The sequence below is a fragment of the Equus asinus genome, chromosome 1 (genome assembly GCF_041296235.1).
Source record: "Equus asinus isolate D_3611 breed Donkey chromosome 1, EquAss-T2T_v2, whole genome shotgun sequence".
Lineage (NCBI taxonomy): Eukaryota > Metazoa > Chordata > Mammalia > Perissodactyla > Equidae > Equus > Equus asinus.
Window position 1 is genome coordinate 202,311,108 of NC_091790.1, and position 18,873 is coordinate 202,329,980.

The 18,873-nt window shown below is 51.1% G+C and overlaps 2 protein-coding genes across 9 annotated transcripts; one reads left to right on the forward strand and one right to left on the reverse strand.

Moving 5' to 3' along the window:
* The first annotated feature begins 1,069 nt into the window (after nt 1–1,069).
* Nucleotides 1,070–7,433, forward strand: LOC106831048 (GTPase IMAP family member 5-like). Of its 4 annotated transcripts, XM_070515991.1 has the most exons (5): nt 1,129–1,437; nt 3,287–3,480; nt 4,407–4,542; nt 5,057–5,105; nt 6,372–7,433. In XM_070515991.1, the coding sequence occupies exons 4-5, from the start codon at nt 5,063–5,065 to the stop codon at nt 7,256–7,258; spliced, it is 930 nt and encodes a 309-aa protein (XP_070372092.1). In that variant the 5' UTR covers nt 1,129–1,437; nt 3,287–3,480; nt 4,407–4,542; nt 5,057–5,062; the 3' UTR covers nt 7,259–7,433. The 4 variants fall into 4 exon arrangements, with proteins under 4 accessions (XP_070372096.1, XP_014696568.3, XP_070372092.1 ...); XM_070515995.1 differs by lacking the exon at nt 3,287–3,480 and having other exon boundaries at nt 1,070–1,437; XM_014841082.3 differs by lacking the exons at nt 3,287–3,480; nt 4,407–4,542 and having other exon boundaries at nt 1,079–1,437.
* On the reverse strand, nt 4,686–17,785 carry LOC123283194 (GTPase IMAP family member 5-like). 5 transcript variants are annotated; one of them, XM_070515973.1, is made up of 4 exons: nt 17,290–17,770; nt 13,971–15,423; nt 13,146–13,194; nt 10,476–11,921 (listed from the first exon to the last, which is right to left on the reverse strand). In XM_070515973.1, exons 3-4 carry the CDS (start codon nt 13,186–13,188, stop codon nt 11,044–11,046), a joined length of 921 nt encoding a protein of 306 aa, XP_070372074.1. In that variant the 5' UTR covers nt 13,189–13,194; nt 13,971–15,423; nt 17,290–17,770; the 3' UTR covers nt 10,476–11,043. The 5 variants fall into 5 exon arrangements, 4 of the variants coding, with proteins under 4 accessions (XP_070372074.1, XP_044621710.2, XP_044621712.2 ...); XR_006523781.2 differs by lacking the exons at nt 10,476–11,921; nt 13,971–15,423 and adding an exon at nt 4,686–4,823 and having other exon boundaries at nt 17,290–17,428; XM_044765775.2 differs by lacking the exon at nt 13,971–15,423 and having other exon boundaries at nt 17,290–17,785.
* Between the last annotated feature and the right edge of the window lie 1,088 nt (nt 17,786–18,873).

Genomic DNA, 18,873 nt, shown 5'->3' on the forward strand with positions numbered 1-18,873 from the left:
TCCCTGAGGCTAATGGCAGCAGAGGCCATGGGTGTCATGGAGAAGCTGCAGAAGGTCATGACCTCTTATGACTTCTTACGTTGTCACTGAACTGCTTCTGGCACCTCTTGTGCAAATCAACCCCCTTCACCCTCTCTGCAGAGGGTCGGTCTTGCATTCATTTTTTATCCTTGTCCAGGGCTGTGCTTCCCTTTCTCTGAAGAAGAATAAAATGTGACAAGTTTACTTTTCCTTTGGATAAAGGCAATTCAGTAACACAGGTGGTCACCCCAATTACCAGGTGAATTTAGGATGAACTCCGTGTGACAACTGGCATCGTCAAGTCCTCTTACTTGGGGACTAGTAACGGTTTATCTCGAGACCATGTAAGTCGTGGGCGGCATCTGCTGGGCTGTCTGACAGGGTGGGATGTCCTTGTCTTTGCAGTCTCTTCGAGGACTGTGATGTGACGCCACTCTAACACTTGTTCGATGACAAAACTGTTTCTTTCTCTTCTATTTTGGTGGAGAGGTTTTGTGGATTGGCGGGAGATTTAATGTATTTTCCCCAACAAATCTTAGACAATCATTATTATGTGACTCTGAGCCTAAACTCAAAAGTCAACAGAAAGGAATCTGGAGATTCTCTGGGACAAGACTGGCTCCTGCCTAAGCCCACGCTGTGCTCTCCAGCTGGCTTTGCAACATAGTCGTTTTAAGTCCGTTGCTCTGGCCTTAAATGTGCCACCAGTTGACAAACCTAGGAGCTACAGCCCTGCTCCCAACCCGCGCCTAACAATCGACACACAAGCTCCAGTCCCAGTAAGGCCCCATGGGGCTTGTCTGTCAGATGGCACAGAAGGGGCAGCCAGCACACGGGGCCTGGGGAGCCCCTCAAAGTCACATCCTCAGCGCTGTGCTTCCAGGCCCTTTGTGGACCAGCAGTGCCTTTCCTCCCTGGTAAGCAGGAACGTTCTGGAATCAGAGGATGGAGAAGGGGCCTGGGGAGTTGGGTGGTGCAGGTGCTCCTGCGACGGGTGCTGAGGGGAGCGGCTGGTGACCCACAAGAACTTTCCAGGGTCACAGGGGGCGTTTCTGAACCCGAGGGATCCGTCACTGCCTGCACAGCCTCTTCCTCCGCATCTTGCTTGTTCTAACAAGTCGCGAAAGGAAATGGGAGGGGGCCTGGCGGTCCGCGGGCTCTGACAGGAAGCGGCCGGTGCAGGGGGACGCGCACGCCCGCGCGCTCGCTGCTCCCGGGTCCGGTGCGCAGCCTTTCGCGGTCGACCCCAAGGGACGCGTCCTTGGCTGCGGGGAAGGGGGCGCGCTCCATAAGCGCCTTTTCTCCTCTTTCCCTGCTGCCGAGCCTGGAACCTTCGCCTTCACGCGCGCTTCCTCCTTCACTGCGTCCGCCCCGCCGCCTTCCCGACCCGCAGACCCGACGCGCCCCCCGCGCCCGGTAAGGGGACCCGGTGAGGGGCCCAGCGTCTGCGGGGGGGCGGAGAGCCCAGGGGTTAGTCCAGGCTGCTGACTTCTGGTGTGATCCCACATGGGTTCCCATACTTCTGTGTTCGCCCAGCCTGAAAGGGGGCGATGACGGTGAGCGTTATGGGCAACAGCAGATTTCTAGGGGTGCAAAGCAGACTTGGGAACGCTCCCCCTGCGTTGCCAGCCCTCGAGCCACAGCGCTGCGGGCTTCTCCGTCCCATTGCCTACTTCTTAGCCGCTTGGTCTTCATGAGACTCTCAGGGTTTCATAAAGCTGGACCAGTGTTCTCCTGCCATTTAACAGATGAGAAACGGAAACTCCCAAGGTGCCCGAGCGAGGTGGGGTCACACTTCTCAGTTTTTCCCTCTTAACTTCTCATATCCCCCGCCCCAAGCCCTGACATGCGCGGGGTCCCAGAGAGGCCTGGGCCTGCAGACAGGACCCTTAGGGCGCCATAGGCAAATGTGCGGTCATTATTTTCCCACCGCAGTGAGCCACGTGTTCCAAACGGGGCCCCTCGGTGGACTTTGTTTTGTGATATTGATCTTCTGGAAACCACACATTCTCCCCCAAATGCCCCACACCTTTCCTATGACACGATGTGGACTTTGCTCTGTGGCAAACAGACTCATATTCAGGGCGAATGGAAACAACCCCTTTGTCTGCCAGACCTTATGCGAGAGACACGTCCCGAAATCACAATGACTAAACTGCCAAGCAAGTGACCGTACCCCTAGGGAGTACAGGGACCGGGGCAGACGAGTGAAGGAGACACTCGTGAACAAGGCAGACAGGAAATATTTTTGTCTCTCCTCAGACAGCGTTAGAGAGCCTGCTTTCCCGGGGTTTGATAAAGTGAGGTATCGTCGTGAAGAAATCGGGCTCGCATAATTGTAAAGTCAGAAGGTGCATTATGTCCCCTTGCTTCAGCCTCCCTAGTAAGTGGGGCCTCCTGCCATCCTGTCAGATGCTGTGATCCTCTCTGCTTGCCCGCTGACTGCCGCTGTCTCACGACTCCGGGCCCCACGTAGGGGAAGATTAGTAGAATTTTTCTTCTGGAGAAGAATTCTGCCTCCATTCTCAGTTCTCTCACTTTTACCTGCTCTGAGCCTGACACTGCCACACTCCTTCAGGTCTGCAGTGCTTCCGCCAGGCTTCTCCTGAGCTTGGCTCAGTCCTCTTAATATTTTGTCTATGACTCCTGTTAGCATCTCCGTCAATATCCTGTCTGACTCCCTCTGGACACTTTGTAATTTGCTCATAGCTGCCTAAAACTCTATTCCTCAGTGGGACTCGGGTCTGCTCCTGCAGCCTGAGCCACGGGGAAGATGGTTCTGGAGAACTCCTACCCTGCTCCTCGGATCACGTGATCTGAGTTCGATTGGTTTTTTGTGACAGCCCCATTGTTGCATTTAGGTCACACTAAGTCAAGTAAAAACACCAGGCTGTTTTAAACTGAAATACTTCCATTCAGAACAACTTCTGCCACCTGAAGTTTTATCTTTCTACTTATTTATTTATTGAAAAATATGTACTCAAGATTTTGCAGTACAATTCTCTGTGTTGGTTTTAGGGCTGGCCTCCAGCCTGTCAGTATCAGTTTGTGTCCTGACCATGGGCTGACAGCCTGGTATGGGGTGTTCCAAGAGGCTTGTGGACTGACTTGGAACAACCTCTTTCCTCCTGTGGAATCAAGGAGAGTGTACAGGCAAAGCATCCATTTGTTGCCCTTAGCTCCACGGCAATTGTGTGACCTCGGGCAGGTCATTTCATGCTCAGTTTCCTAATATTTTAAATGTTAACACCTATCTTGATCACAGCACGGGGAATCTAGGAGAACAATTGAAATAAAGGACATGAAAGAACTTTGAAACTTGTGAGTGACCGCACGAGGATCAGCACGATGGTGAAGTTCATCACCAGCATCGTCAGCATGGTCATCGTCTTTACCGCATCGGTAGATTGATTCCAGCATATTTTCTGAGGTTTCCAAGCCTCAGAAATGTCACCTAAGGTAGAAAAGATGTCAGAGAATTTGAGCGGTTTTAGCAAAAGCAAAGATTTGGGGAATTCTCACCCACGGCTGGTGCCAGGGGGAGTTGGCACAGCCCTCTTGGAGTCAACTTGGCAGCGTGGAGTCAGCTGGGAAGTCTGTGTCCCAGGTGACCTGTTGCACCTGAGCACGAGGAGATCTGCGTGGGGGTGGTTGTGCAGCGTTGTTCACGGTGGCAGGCAGTTATTTTGAAAGAGCTTAAATGTTTGTTAACAAGTAATTGGATAAAATGTTACATAAATAATGTCATTTATGTAAAAGTTTAAAATACAAAAGCAGTGCTATATATTATCTGTAGATACATGTGTATGTCGAAGCTTAAATACACAAATGGGAATGATACATAAAAACCTCAGAATATGGTTGCCTCTGAAGGGCAGGGGGAGGGAGAATGAGACCGGGGAGTAGAAAAAAATAAATGAAGTACACGGGGAATATTTTAACTTTTTCAATCAAACAGTACAGCTGCAGGAAACATGCCAGCATCCTTACATTTGTTCGTTGCAGATGGTGGGTATTAGTTTTATAACTGTGTATTTCTCCACCTAAGAAGTTTGTCCCATAACGGGATAATCTTTAAAACTGAATAAATAAAACACACTCATAGAGTTCATCTTAATTATGGTTGAATTTCACATGCTTGCCTTTTTTAACGTATGCGTACCCTTTCTAACACCGAGAAGAATGACACAGTATCATGCCTCATTTGAATGAAACATTTATGCCAATGGTTGTGCCAATTTCTGGTTAAATCTGCTGTGATAGAAAAATGGTGATTATTGGGAGACCAGGATCTCAGAAGCTACTGGGAAAGACATTTGCTTGAAAACTGAAGAGGAAACGAGTTTATCTTGACTTTGTCCTGAGTGTTGATTCTTTCCCTTCAGACACGGCACCACCTTCTCTCCACCAGCTGCTCAAGGGGAGGGAGGAAGGTGGTCGTGCTCGGCCATCTTCCACTCCTTCCTCTCGTGGCACTCCTTGAAGGAGTCCTCGGCCCCAATTCCATCCTCCCATTGGAAGGTACATTGCACTTTCCTCTTTGCCACTAGAATATCCATCTGACACAAAGAGTTTCGGCCACTGGAAATTCCAAGTACTTTAAACAAATCAATGTCATTTACAGCAAGGCATTTTTTTCTCTATTCTACTATGTTTTCCTACTTTGATTCCAATAAAAAAATAATAATGATGTCCCACTCCTCGTTCCATAGAAGAATGCTTTGTCTTCATTTCATGCCTTTTCAAGTTGGATGGAGATAATCAACTGATTGGTTTCAAAATATTTCCTGCTTTCCTGTAAGCTGAGAAAAAAAGCAACAGTCAGTTGCCTTGCGTTAACATAACTTAGAATCGCCTGGTTAGCTTAAAGTTATTTATAGACATTTGAAAGTAAAATATGAGTTAGAAAAATGAGCGGTGGAAATGGCTCATCTAAGGGTAATTATTCTTAGGAATCTGAACTGGAGGCATTCTCAGGCCTCACCAACTCCCATATGGACACTTGCTTTTCATTCCTTTCCTGTTTTGATTGCAGAAGAGAATGGAAGGGCTTCAGAGGAGCAGATATGGAACTATAGTTGAAGGTAAGAAAGCCTCGCAGGTCTCCGGAGCTGAGGGCATCGGGGGAGTCCCTGTTCTCTGTCCGCCTGGCCCCCACCTCCGACACACGGATGGAAACCCACTTGTTTTAAACAGGAGGAGAAAAGGGCAACTGTCATCTATTCTCTCCCTTCCCTGTTGTCATCAATCCCGCTCACACGCGGCAGTGTGATGCTGCCCCTGCACACGATGTGGGAAATGTGGAAATGAAACTTCTGGTCTGAAGTTGGAGGATTTGAAACTGAATTGTGAAAATGTTTCTCCTTCCTTGTCTGCTCTCAGCTGAAGAAAAGGAAAAAAGTTCCCCATAGAGATTTCGTAACCGTGTTTGCTACAGAACATCCCAGAATGCTTTAGGAAAGGGAGGACCAACCCAGAATAGAAGGAATAGAGGAATAGACTTTTGGAGCCTAGAATGATTTTAAGATTCGTTTGGGCTCATAGGAGCTCAAGAAATCCTCGGCTCCTCACCCTCTGCATCCCTTCAAGATCTTAGCTCTTGGCTCAGTGTTGCCCTCTCCAGCACCACTTTATTTTAATAATTTCCTGTGATTCAATCATCCAGATAGATGATCTTTCCAACACATGTACATTTAATGGTCTTATCTTCCACTCATCTTCAGCCACCCATGCAGAGTCATCTCCCAGACTTGTCCTTGACATTAACTGTGACCTCTGTCATCTCAATTTCTAGCATCCAACCCCCCAACCCCCATGCAAAGGGCAGAGACCCAGGGACATTCAGCTGGTCCTGGGTGGGAGGTCACTCCAGCTCTGACATTGGAGACTCCCTTTACCCCCAAGGTTCAGATGTGTGTGTCGAGCACTTCTATACGCATGTGCCTGGGAATTTGTGAGTGGAAAAGAGGTGATAATATTTTCTCAATGCCTTCCCATCCTCTGTCTTCTTCTAATCTCACATTTATTTAGTGTGACACTGGCCTAGGCACCGTCCACGGAAAAGCACAGGGACCACTTTTCTTTCAGAAAAACTGTATTTTCCCAGGTGTAGATGAGATGCTTGGAGCAGCCTCCTTAGCGTAGCACTTCTTACTCCGGGCTGTGGGTCCAGATGTGGACCCCCTGTGATCCAATAACCCCTAACGTTGGATCAAACTTTTGGATGTGTTTAGATGTGAATGTTTTCCTGGGGACAGATTCACAGCTTTCATGAGCTATCATGAAGGTCTGTAATTTAAAACTCTTAAAAATCACTAACTTGGGAAGATCCAAAAATTCTTTGTTTGTAGACAGAGGAGAAGATAACCAGTTTGGAACGTCGTCCTCATTGAGGATCCTCCTGGTGGGCAAAACAGGCAGCGGGAAGAGCGCCACAGGGAACAGCATCCTCTGCCAGCCAGCATTTGAGTCCAGGCTGGCGGCCCAGTCCGTGACCAGGACGTGCCAGAAGGCGACAGGCACCTGGAACGGGAGGAACATTCTGGTGGTTGACACGCCCTCCATCTTTGAGGCCAAGGCCCAGACCCAAGAGACCTACAAGGACATTGGGGACTGCTACCTGCTCTCGGCCCCAGGGCCCCACGTGCTGCTGCTGGTGACCCAGCTGGGGCGCTTCACTGCCCAGGACACGCTGGCGGTGAGGAGAGTGAAGGAGGTCTTTGGGGCAGGAGCCGTGAGACACATGGTCGTCCTCTTCACCCACAAGGAGGACTTAGGGGGCGACTCCCTGGACGAGTATGTAGCGAACACGGACAACCACAGCCTGAGGAGCCTGGTCCAGGAGTGCGGGAGGAGGTACTGCGCCTTCAACAACCGGGCCACCGGGGAGGAGCAGAGGGAGCAGCTGGCCCAGCTGATGGCCGTGGTCGAGAGGCTGGAGAAGGAGCGCGAGGGCGCCTTCCACAGCAACGACCTGTTCTTTGACGCACAGATGCTCCAGCGAGACGGGGCCGGGGTGGGTGGAGGAGACCACAGGCGCTACCTGGCCAGGGTGCAGTTGCAAGTGGAGAAGCAGAGGCGAGACCTGACAGAGAGCGAGAGTAACTGGGCGCTCAAGGCGCTCCTCAGAGCCAAGAACTGGATGCTTGCTCACCGTGGAATATCTGCTGTTATTGTCATATGCACTTTGATTTTTCTTGCTGTTTTAATTAACTTGTGTATTTCTCGTGGACACTGAGCATTTTCAGATGAGTTCTAAATCAGTTTTTTTTTAGTCACCATCTCTGTCTGTTTGTAGGGTACTTTATTTGCTTTTTACATAATTTCACTTTCAATTTCTCCTCCTTGCATCAAACATGTCATCCATTTTCTTCAAGTGCTTTTAGGTAAATAAAATCCAAAGGAAAAAAGTATTTTCCTTTTTTGCTTTGCTAACAATTGTGAGGGTAGATACTAAACACACTGGATGCTGTCCTGACTGTTCAGGGGCCTGCAGGGGCAGGGGGAGTGGACGGGGACACCGTGTGAACGCCTTGCCTCTGGGCTCCCCTTTGCCAGGCTTGCCACTGAGGGACAAATAGGTTCCATCAAAAACTGGTAGCACCGTTCCTTATTTCACGCAGAAACATACTCAGATTCCATCATAGGTTGTAAAAGATGACACCCCATCCCCATCCCCACCCGCACAAGAGAGAAGAGGACATTCTGGGGGGAATTGTGGAGGAGGGCAGAGGCTGGGAAGAAGGGCCAGAGGAGCCCTGGACTGGGCCGGGAGCAGAGAACAGGAGTCCCAGCGGAAGGATGGGCCGCACCTGGGGGAAAGACGAGTTGGTCAAGGGAAAGAAAGGAACTCAACTTCTCAGAGCAGGGCGAGGCAAGGCCAGAGCTTGGGTCTTCAGGCTCAGCCGACCATGTGGTCTCGGTTGCAGCTGCTCAGCTCTACCCTGGTCGTGCAAAAGCCACCGTGGACGAGACATGCGTGAGGTGCGAGGCTGCGTTCCCATAAAACTTGGAACCCTGAAATTTGGATTTCATGTAACTTTCATATGTGGCGGTGAAGTGTCATTCTTCTTTTGATTTCTTCATTTAAAAATAAGAAAGCCCTGGGGCTGGCCCCGTGGCCGAGCGGTTAAGTTCGCGCGCTCCGCTGCAGGCGTCCCAGTGTTTCGTTGGTTCGAATCCTGGGCGCGGACATGGCACTGCTCATCAGACCACGCTGAGGCAGCGTCCCACATGCCACAACTAGAAGAACCCACAACGAGAAATATACAACTATGTACTGGGGGGCTTTGGGGAGAAAAAGGAAAAAATAAAAAAAAAAAAAAAAAAATAAGAAAGCCCTTCTCAGCTCACAGGCTGTACAAACAGGCGGCAGGGTGGATTTGGGCCAAGGACTGGAGTTTGCGGACCCCTGTCATAGAGTAGACGTCCATTGTTGGTGGCGCTGCGTCGTGATGCAGCACCTTTAACCCCGAACACAGTCCAATCATGTGCCATCTGTGGGAATCTGGGGAAAGGGTGGTGTTCCGCATTTCAGTGGTGGTGAAGAGAAGAGGACAGACACTGGGGTGAAATCTGAGCAGAGGTGCGATTTCAGTGGGAACGGGAGGTCCCGGGGTGGCCCCTTTCCCACCCTCTCCTTCTTTTTGGAAGCTGACCCCCATCCTCTGCTCCTTTGTACCCCATAGGGGAGACCTGCCATCGTCCCAGGCAGCCTGTGACTGGATGGGTCAGTGATTAACTCCAGAGTGTGTCTCAGGAACTCGACCATGACACCCAAGTGTCATTCTCCAAACCTCCATCAGTGTGAAGAGTGCCATGTTGATCGCAACAGCTCCCTCACAGAGCTGATTGCAAACATGTGCGGGTGTGCTGTGTATAAGCCCCTCAGACCCTCGGAACCCTAAGGAGCTCTGAGTGCTCAGCCCGAGGACTGCCTCCTCGAGGCAGTCTTCCCGAATTGTCCAGCCTTACGTGGTCTCCCCTCTCTTGGCTTAATTCAGTCCAGCTGCACAGACATTTGTTACATGCGCACTGATTGTCAGGTTCTGCACTCGGCACCAGGAATGTAAGATAAATAACACAAGGTTCCTGCTCCATGAAAGCAGGGGAGCGCTAGAGGGATGAAGCCATGTAAAACTGGGGTGGAAGGGAAATTCCCTTGGAGGTAAAGTGTCAGCCAAAAGGAGAGCACCAGGCTCAGCAGAGGCTCCCTGGATGGGGTGGTACTTGAGCTGAGGAGGAGCCTGCTGGCCTCTCTGGACTCACTTCAGGCTGAGGGAGGCCACAGTCAGGGGGGGAATGAGAATCAGCTCTGGGGGGAACCTCGAGGGCTGCCTCACAGAGAACAGGAAGTCACTGGAGGCTTTCAAGCAGGTTAGGATAGTTTAGGAAGACCCCGTGGCGGAAACGTGGCAGCTGGGTTATATAAATGCAAGCCTGGGGACAGAATAACATTTGGAAGAAAAGAATTCATCCCCGCGATCAGGGCCTGAGCTGTAGCAATAGGAATGGGGACAGAGAGGAAGGACACACTGAGACACTGAGGAGGTGGAATCAATACAATGTCATCACGGGCAGCAGTATTGGGGTGGGAACCAGGTTTTGTCTTGGGCCCCCTGTAAGGTGTGGCCCGGACCTTCACTGCCCTGGGCCTTCAGAGGGAGAGTGTGCTGAGCAGAGGAAGGCAAAGACTTAGGGTCTGGCCATGCTGGCCTTGAAGCCCTTTGGGCCACCGCTCCAGTCGTCCAGGACATGGTTGGTGATGGGTCTCGTCCTCCCTCCAGGGAAGGCATAAAGCAGGACCTGGTGTAGACTCGGCCCAAGTCAGTCTCGGGGAGCAGGAGGAGGATGGCCTCCCTCCAGGGGCGGGGACGGTCCCGTCCAGGCCTCCCAGGGATGTGGGGCACCAGCAGGGCATCTCTTTCATCACAAGCAGTGCCACTGGGAATCCAGATGACACTCCACCATGGCCGATTTCTAGGGGGAGTCAAGCTGGAGAGTTAACCTAGGGATGTTTGACAGCAGAGCAGGAGAGAGGGGTTGTCAACCCTTCCCTCACACATGGACGTTCACCAAAATAGTCCCTGGAAGGTGCTCAAAGGTGAGCTCTGTTTCTCCCCAAAACAGTAAAGGAAGCACACAGAAAACCCGCCCAGAGGCGGCCACACTTCACCCCCGCCTCTCACTGTCACTCTTCAAAATAATCCAGCTAAAAGGGGTTCCACTTCATTCGGGATTCAGTGAGGGCCTACTACCCAGTGGACACTTTAGCAGCAGAGGGAGGTCCTTCCTGATTCTGGGAATAAGAACAGAGAGGTCTGTTCATTTACTTCCTCGGAGGAAGCGTCAGAGCAGGAAGTTCTGACAGATTTAAGGAGTTTGTAAAGGAATATGGAGAACTCTTCTTTAGTGCAAATGCCTTCAATTCAGGTAAAAGGGACCCCAAACTCAAGTAGCGTAAACAATAAGGGAATTTATTGACTGACATGACTGGAAATTCAGAGATAGGGTGGGCTTCAGGGCTGGTTGACTCAGGGCTTAGGTGTGTTCCATCGCTCTGCTCTGCTTTGAAGTGTCGCCTTCAACATCGGGCTGGTAGCAAAGTAGCTGCTAGATTTCGAGCATCACATTCAGACTCAAGCGTGCCCAGAGGAAGAAGAGAGACTGTTTCTTTCTGAGCGTTTCTCCTGGGAAGGGAGAGACCTTCTGGCCCCACCTCTGCAGACGTTTCCTCACTTCTTATCGGCCTGAATTGGGTCTCAGGACTGTTCCTGAACTAGTCACTGGCAAGGGAATGGGATTGGACAGAGGCAGCCTGCTGTCACCTCCTTCTGAGGTGCAGGGCTCCCTTCGGGAGAGGAGGAGGCTGAGCCAAACCAGAGGTCCAAAAGGGAGGAGGGGAGGGAGCTGCACAGACAACAAACCGTGTCCTCTACAGAGCGTGACAATTTCAGAACAGGGGACACGCAGAACAATGAGTCTCATGAGGGGATTCTTCAGAAAATGCTCTGACACACGGAATCAATGATAATACAAGATGAGCAGTAAAATAAGAAGAAAAAGTAAACTACACCAAACAAGAAAAACACAAAACTCATAATGCAAAATCATCCAGTTCTTGGCTCTGAGGAGCGCCTTGAGCGCCCAGTTACTCTCGCTCTCTGTCAGGTCTCGCCTCTGCTTCTCCACCTGCAACTGCACCCTGGCCAGGTAGCACCCATGGTCTCCACCCACCCCGGCCCCATCTCGCTGGAGCATCTGTGTGTCAAAGAAGAGGTCGTTGCTGTGGAAGGCGCCCTCGCGCTCCTTCTCCAGCCTCTCGACCACGGCCATCAGCTGGGCCAGCTGCTCCCTCTGCTCCTCCCCGGTGGCCCGGTTGTTGAAGGCGCAGTACCTCCTCCCGCACTCCTGGACCAGGCTCCTCAGGCTGTGGTTGTCCGTGTTCGCTACATACTCGTCCAGGGAGTCGCCCCCTAAGTCCTCCTTGTGGGTGAAGAGGACGACCATGTGTCTCACGGCTCCTGCCCCAAAGGCCTCCTTCACTCTCCTCACCGCCAGCGTGTCCTGGGCAGTGAAGCGCCCCAGCTGGGTCACCAGCAGCAGCACGTGGGGCCCTGGGGCCGAGAGCAGGTAGCAGTCCCCAATGTCCTTGTAGGTCTCTTGGGTCTGGGCCTTGGCCTCAAAGATGGAGGGCGTGTCAACCACCAGAATGTTCCTCCCATTCCAGGTGCCTGTCGCCTTCTGGCATGTCCTGGTCACGGACTGGGCCGCCAGCCTGGACTCAAATGCTGGCTGGCAGAGGATGCTGTTCCCTGTGGCGCTCTTCCCGCTGCCTGTTTTGCCCACCAGGAGGATCCTCAACGGAGATGATCCTGGAGTTGAGCTCTCTTCTCCTCCACCTGTTAGAGCGCATGAAAAGTGAAGGTGTAATTGCTGGGCCTGAATGTCTGTGACCCCCAGATGGAGATGTTGAAACCCTAACCCCAGTGTGATGGCATCTGGAGTTGAGGCCTTTGGGAGGTGACTTGGTTTAGATGAGGCCAGGTGGGTGGCAATCCCATGATGGAATTAGTGTCCTTATAAGAAGAGGAAGGGGGGCCAGCCCGGTGGCGCAGCGGTTAAGTTTGCATGTTCCACTTCTCGCCGGCCCGGGGTTCGCCGGTTCAGATCCCGGGTGTGGACATGGCACTGCTTGGCACGCCATGCTGTGGTAGGCATCCCACATATAAAGTAGAGGAAGATGGGCATGGATGTTAGCTCAGGGCCAGACTTCCTCAGCAAAAAGAGGAGGATTGGCAGTAGTTAGCTCAGGGCTAATGTTCCTCAAAAAAACGAAGAGGAGGAAGGGACCAGAGCTCTCTCTCCACCATGTGAGGACACAGCACCCACGAAGCGGACTCTCACCAGACACTGAATCTGCCGGCACCTTGATCTCCAACCTCCCAGCCTCTAGAACGGTGAGGTGGCAATATCTGTTGTTTACCACCCACTCTACGCTATTGTCATCCAGCAGCCTGAACTAAGAAGGTAATAAGTGCCTTTTGAGGAGGAGGAGGATCAAAGACAAAATGGAAAAGACCCAGAGAAATGGCGTCAATGATCAATTAGGCATCACACCCTCTGTTCCCATCACCGGGCTGTGCTCAGAGCAAACACCAGACTCCCTCTCAGGTAGAGACCTGAGAGAACCCACATGGGGCTAGTGGAATAAACTACCCCAGCTGGCCAGAGCCCTTGGGACCTTTCCTTTTGGGACTGCCGAGTTTTGCCACCCTTTCTGGAAATTTCTCTCTATTTAGTTCTCACCCTGAAGGCCTCAAGCTGCTATTTGATGCTCAGCACTTCCTACAACCACTGAGATGTTCATACTCTCCTTTCTACTCCTCCCATCCGTGCCCGGTCTCTGTTGTACAAGATGACAGGGTTTTATCTGGAGAAACTTACCTTCACCAAGGACAGCACGACAGCAAACAGTCTAATAGGTTGTGTTTCCTGGGGAAATGCATTTGCTTTGTCTTGGGGTGACTCTAGTCCTGTGCCTTTCACTGCAAGGTGGGAGGTTTGCTTGCCCAGTGCTGAGTTTGTGGCCCCAAGTGTCGCGAAGAGCTCCACCAGATCCTTACCTGTGGTGACGGTGTCTTTCCCGCCCTTCTGAGGCCCTTCCATTGTGTTCTAGAGGGGAAAGATGCAGGGATTGTTCATACCGGCAGTGGATGTGACATCTGACACAAAACCCCACATTTTATAGATGAGGAAATTGAGGGGAGACAAAAGGACTACTGACGGTCACACGTAATTTAATGGATGAGCCAAGACAAAAGCCCAGGTCTGCTGACCCTCAGCCGTTCTTAGCACTAGACCGAGCCTCCTCCCAAAGAGGGTATAGACAGCGCCAACATGCCAGCACATGCATGTGGTTTCCTGTGACCTGTACTTAGCTCATAGGAGGCATTGAACATGTGCTGTCCGCCCAGAAGACCAATCAAGGAGGTTAGTGATTTCCTGTTGAGCTCCTGCTGTCTCGAGCTCTTGTCTGCCTTTAGGGTCTCAGTCCCGGCACCCCAAACTCAAGTTTGCCTGGCAAAGCATCCCCCTTTGGTAAATTCACAAAAGAAATTCCTTCCTCAGCTTCCATGGTGATGGTGGAATGGAGGGTGACCAAACATCCGCGTTTGTCCAGGGCTGAGAGCACTCCCTGATCAAAGGACCTTCAGTGTTGGAACTGGGAAAGTCCCAGGCAACCAGGATGAGTTGGTCATGCCAGGAGTAGGAGATCATCCTGAGTCCAAGCGCCGTGGAGTGGAGTGTACATCCAGTAAACAGAGGGAAGTCCTGATTTGTTAGGCTCACGGCAACTGTTACACTACAGAAGATCCATCTTCCATGTTCTTACTCGAATAGTCTTGTGCCAGTAGCTACCCCGGGGCATCTCTCTTCTGCCCACTCACCTTCTTGAATTGTCTTCCAGATACCTTTCTCCCGATCCTTCTCTTTCTTCCTACCTCCTACTTCCTGTTCTCAGGGAGGGTGTCCATTCAGGCCCCACCCAAGAATGATTTCTCAGCCTTCACTACCGGGAAAATCCCACACAATCCTCTCCAAAGCAAATCAGGACCTTGCTGTGTGCAAAGTTTCAGGGTATTTTCCTTGAACAGGTTCAAGGAGTTGATGCTGAAGAATGACTCTCCACCTGTGGAATTTCAGGGTCTATGACAGGTGAACAGAAAAAAATACTTTGTGAAAGAAGTGGGTTTTCCCAGTACTCCTTGGGATCACGCCATACAGGATATGGTCCAAGCCCTCCACACGCAAAACCAGCCACAGCGATTACCTTGGCAGGAAAAATAATTCCATAAATATAAACAACTTGGGAATCATTTGAATTTAAGTACCAAACGTCAAAACCCAGCTTCCGTCAGCCAGTTCCCAGGTAACATCACTGTAACTCGTTCTAATGCTATTTTAGAGCCAAAAGAGAAACGGTAGCAACTTTCCACCCTTGAAATCTCTTCTTTGACCAGGTCCCACGGAAACTAGTCGACTCTGGCTTGTAAAGTCTGTCCCAGCATCTGTACAATTCAAGGGAGAGTCATCCAAGCCAAGGAACCACCATACTGATTATGCAGCTCAGTCCTGCGTTTACGTCCAAGCAAGTGCCGCCCTGTTGGATGGAAGCTGGTCCTGAGCATTTGCTGCCGTCCTGCCATCCATGAGGGGGCCTTTCAAATCGAGCCTGATGGTTGTCTTAGGTGTCAGCTTGGATGGACCCTAGTACCTGATGATTTAATCAAATACGGATCTGGGTGTTGCTGTGAGAGTATTTTGCAGATGTGGTCAAATAAAGATGGCCCTCCAGGATGTGGGTGGGCCTCACCCAATCAGTTAAAGGCCTTAAGAGCAAACACTGAGGTTTCCCAGAGAAGAAGAAATTCTGCCTCGAGACTTCAATATCAACTCCTGTCTGAGTTTCCGGCTGCTGGCCTGCCCTGCAGATTCTGGACTTAGCAGCCCCCACAATCACGGGAGGCAATTCCGTCAAATAAACTTCTTCATATATTTATATTCTATTGGTTCTATTTCTCTGGAGAAACCGGACTGATGCCTCCATCCAGCTAATTCTCTCCATGGAAACCCGGAGAAGGAGCAAACCTGAACGTAGTTCTCGTCTGTGGCTGGTCCCTTTCAAGGACGAGGCCTGTGGGGAGATTGGCTTTAGGACGTGATTGCGCGGAGAGCGGCACGGGGAGCATGTTCCTTAGAGATCAGCTTGTTCCCAATGCTGATGATTTTGAAACCGAGATGCTCTGTCTTCCCGTGAACTGCCCTTGAGTCATCTTGAATGGCCGTCTCCAGAGAGGGCTAGCAACAAGGGGCTCCTGAGCCTCCGAGGGAAACGCACAGCTGCCAGGAAAGTGACAGGAGTGGTGAGCGCTGAGGGGCAGAGACAGTGGTGCTGGAAGAGATGCAGACAGGGGGCTGGAGGAGGGCGGGAGCTGCTGCGCCTGGACTCCTGGAGACAGGAGTGAGCTCAGAGATCAGGTGATACCATCCGCTCCTTTTAAATATGAAGAAACCGAGACTTCTGGGTCGGGGGTATGCAATACAACCTTTACACAAAGACGCCTGTGCCCAGGGCTGTGGGATGAAAGGCCATCAAAGGGAGACGGCAACCCCTTCCCAATGTTTCCCCGCAAACTGGGAGCCCAGGCAGGACCTGGGTGTGCTGTGGGGTGTGCTGGGAGGGGTCCGTCCTCAGTCCCTCAGGCACCATCAAACAGTGCTACTCACTTGATGTGTTTGGCCAGGCAACTGGTAGCAGGCCATTTCTTCTGAGAATGAGAGGCTTAAGTTGCTGCTCTCTCAGAAGGCAGCCTGAGCAGAAAGAGAAGTGAAAAAGGGGCTCCTTCGCAAGAACCGTCTAGGTTTTACTCAGTTTTCTCAATTACTTGTTGAGGATTTTTTTCCCTCTGCAGTCACCCTGCCTCTTCTACGGCAAACCACCACAGCTCAGCCACTGGGTGCCAGGGCTCCCAGGGCGTCCCCTTCCCTGCTCCGTCCCCTGCAGACACTGCACCCTCGCTGCCACATCTCTCCCTCAGGACTTCACCATCATCCTGCTCCCCGCCTCTCAACAGCCTGTTCAGGGCTGGCCATCAGCACCCTCCTCATTTTATATCCATCGATCCCTCCATCAGTTCACTTAAAAATGGTACTAAACACCTCTATCGCCAGGCATTCCTCTCCCTACACTTGGAGGACAGATGGACCCGTTGAAAGAGCAGCTCCTGCCACAGAGGCATGATTCCCTCCAGCCACCTCGCGAAGTGCTATTGCCTGCACCATCTCCACCACACAGGACTGAAAGAAGCCTGTAGGGATGGGAAAGGGAGGGACACGCTTGGGAAAATGGTGGGATGGTCTGGAACTTGGGCAGATTATCCCACCCTCATTTGCCAAAAGTAGTGATACCATCCTCCCTGCTTGCCCCCCTGGAGCGTTGGAGACGGATGGCACGCTGGTCAGGAAGGGTTAACGAGGTGCCCTCATGAGAAACCGCCACTGTCAAGGGTGTGAGGCAGGGGAATGCCCCAGGAGCAAAGCCCTGCTGTTTATAACTCCATCCTGGCTGACGAGGGGGGTGAAATAATGTTCGTAAGCAATAAACTGCATTTATCAGAAAAAAAGCAAATGTTTTACCTGAGCAGATCAACTTGAGTCCTACTCTGAAATCTTTCTCTTCTCTTTAAGGTGGAAACTCTTCCCACCAAGCTGAGTGGTGTATTTTAAAAAACAAGCAGTGGAAATGAAGTAAGTTGAAAATTGAAAGACCAGCTTTCAGCCTGTTCTTCAAAGGGCATCCTATGACTTCTGGGGACAAGTGGGGGGGGTGGGGATTCAGGCCATTCTCCGTCACACAGCAACGTGTGAGCACCTATACATGCACCAGAAATTGACGCAGCAGCCACTCTGTGCACACATGAAAACACTATTGCACAAAGACAAGAAATAAGCTTGTAAGTATCACCAGAGGGCTACAGTCTGAGCTCACTCAGTGCGAACTTTAGGTTCTGAAATATATGGTAGCAGTAATTTTTCAGCTTGCACTTATTTAGGGTCTTCAGGTATGTAATTCTCGACCATAATTATTCGTGAATAAAGAAACCGAGGTTTAGAAAGATGAAGTGTCCAGATTGACACATTGTTACTGGTAGACCTGGGATGAAAGAAAGTAGAGAGAATGAAAGAAAACAAAACAAGCCCTGTTACCTGGAAGGTCCTGGAATATCTTGCAAGTTCTGCAGCCTGTCTGGCAGCAGCCCACTCCTCTCCTAGGCAGCCTTTCTCGTTGGCTTCTAGTCTCTTCAAAATAACACAGGAGCAGTGAGAGACAAAAAAACTGTCCACAAATTCTATCAGCCAGAGAGAGAGGGACTGTGTCCCGGAAACAGGAACAGAACAACGTGGGTGTTTCCTCGAAAAGCCATCCTCAGAGGGTGACCCAGAAGCGCTCAGAGGCACCAGTGAAAGAGCTTGTTTTATTTTGTTTTTAATAAGAGCTGCTTTTTCTTCTCCCCGCCACATCCCTGTAACACTTATGTGCAAAAAAAATTCTCTGCCAGGGTTGGTCCAGAGAATGGGGAGGAACGTCTGGGGCACAGTTGCATCCCGAACGTGGCCATCCGCTGCCCTCACTGTTCCAAACTGGCCCGTGGTGCATCTCCCCACCCCACCGTTTCCTCTCCAGAGTAAAGACGGTTTCCTGTATGTGATTCTAGACAGCAGCAGACACGGAACTGAAGACAGGCACCTTGCTGGAGACGTTCCATGACCCTGACCTCCCTCTAGGTTCTCTGTCAAATGCCCTGCTCTCGGGTTCCCCGTGCTTTGACCTGAGGTGGGAAACAGGGTTTAGTAGGTTCGTTCACCGAGGTGGACCTGCATTTCCACAGAAACCAGGAGCCATCCATCCCCACCCCTCTGTCCCCAGCAGTAGGCAAAGAGACAAGCACCTAAGGTGGGGGCTGCCCTGGGCCCCCACACGGCCCTGCTTGGTGCTCCTCCTCTGCCTCCGGGCGCTGGCCCTGCTGGGGCCCCTGGGGGGCTGAAGCGCCTCTCTGGGGACATTCTTAGTGTGAAGGGGTGGTTTGATCCGCCACTTGGACGTGTGAGTTCAGATTAATATGGAAAAACAGCCACAAGCAGAAAAGTGGGCTACAGGTGCCTCTGGGGTCTCTGCTCAGTGTGGAGGGGAGGGCAGCCACAACGCAGGCAACAGGCACAACTCACCGTTTGCAAATGAAAGCCGTGCTTCACTTACAATGTTAACACTCCCCTATTGATACTGTGATTTAACTTCTCAGACAACATTAGCTACCACCCGGAATGCGGGGATGGGTGCCCTCCTGCTGTAGAGGACAGAAAGGCGTGCTTTTAACATGTGGGAGGCACAATGGATTTTCTTTCTGTTAGCTAGAAATGCCTCTCATACCTCATTTTTGCCAGAAAAAAGAAAAGAAGGCTAAGGATCAACTCTTCTAATACAAAACTAATTATTTTGGGGAGACATTTATCAGCTCCAAACTGACTTATCATGAATACTTTTGTGCCTAAAGTTAACTCATTCAGCTATCTCAGCATATATTTTGCACACATTTGATACACACGGAAGGGACATTGCCCAAAGGTACCAAATCCACACGGGCCTTGTGAGTTTTTTGTGGTGGAGGTAAACACATAGGCTTGCCTGCCTTAAGCTACCCAGGCCAATACTCCTGCATCCACAGCATGGAGAGAAGACTGTGGGTCTTGAGTAGCTACTTCCTGTGCACTGGAGAAAACGCAAATTGGTCA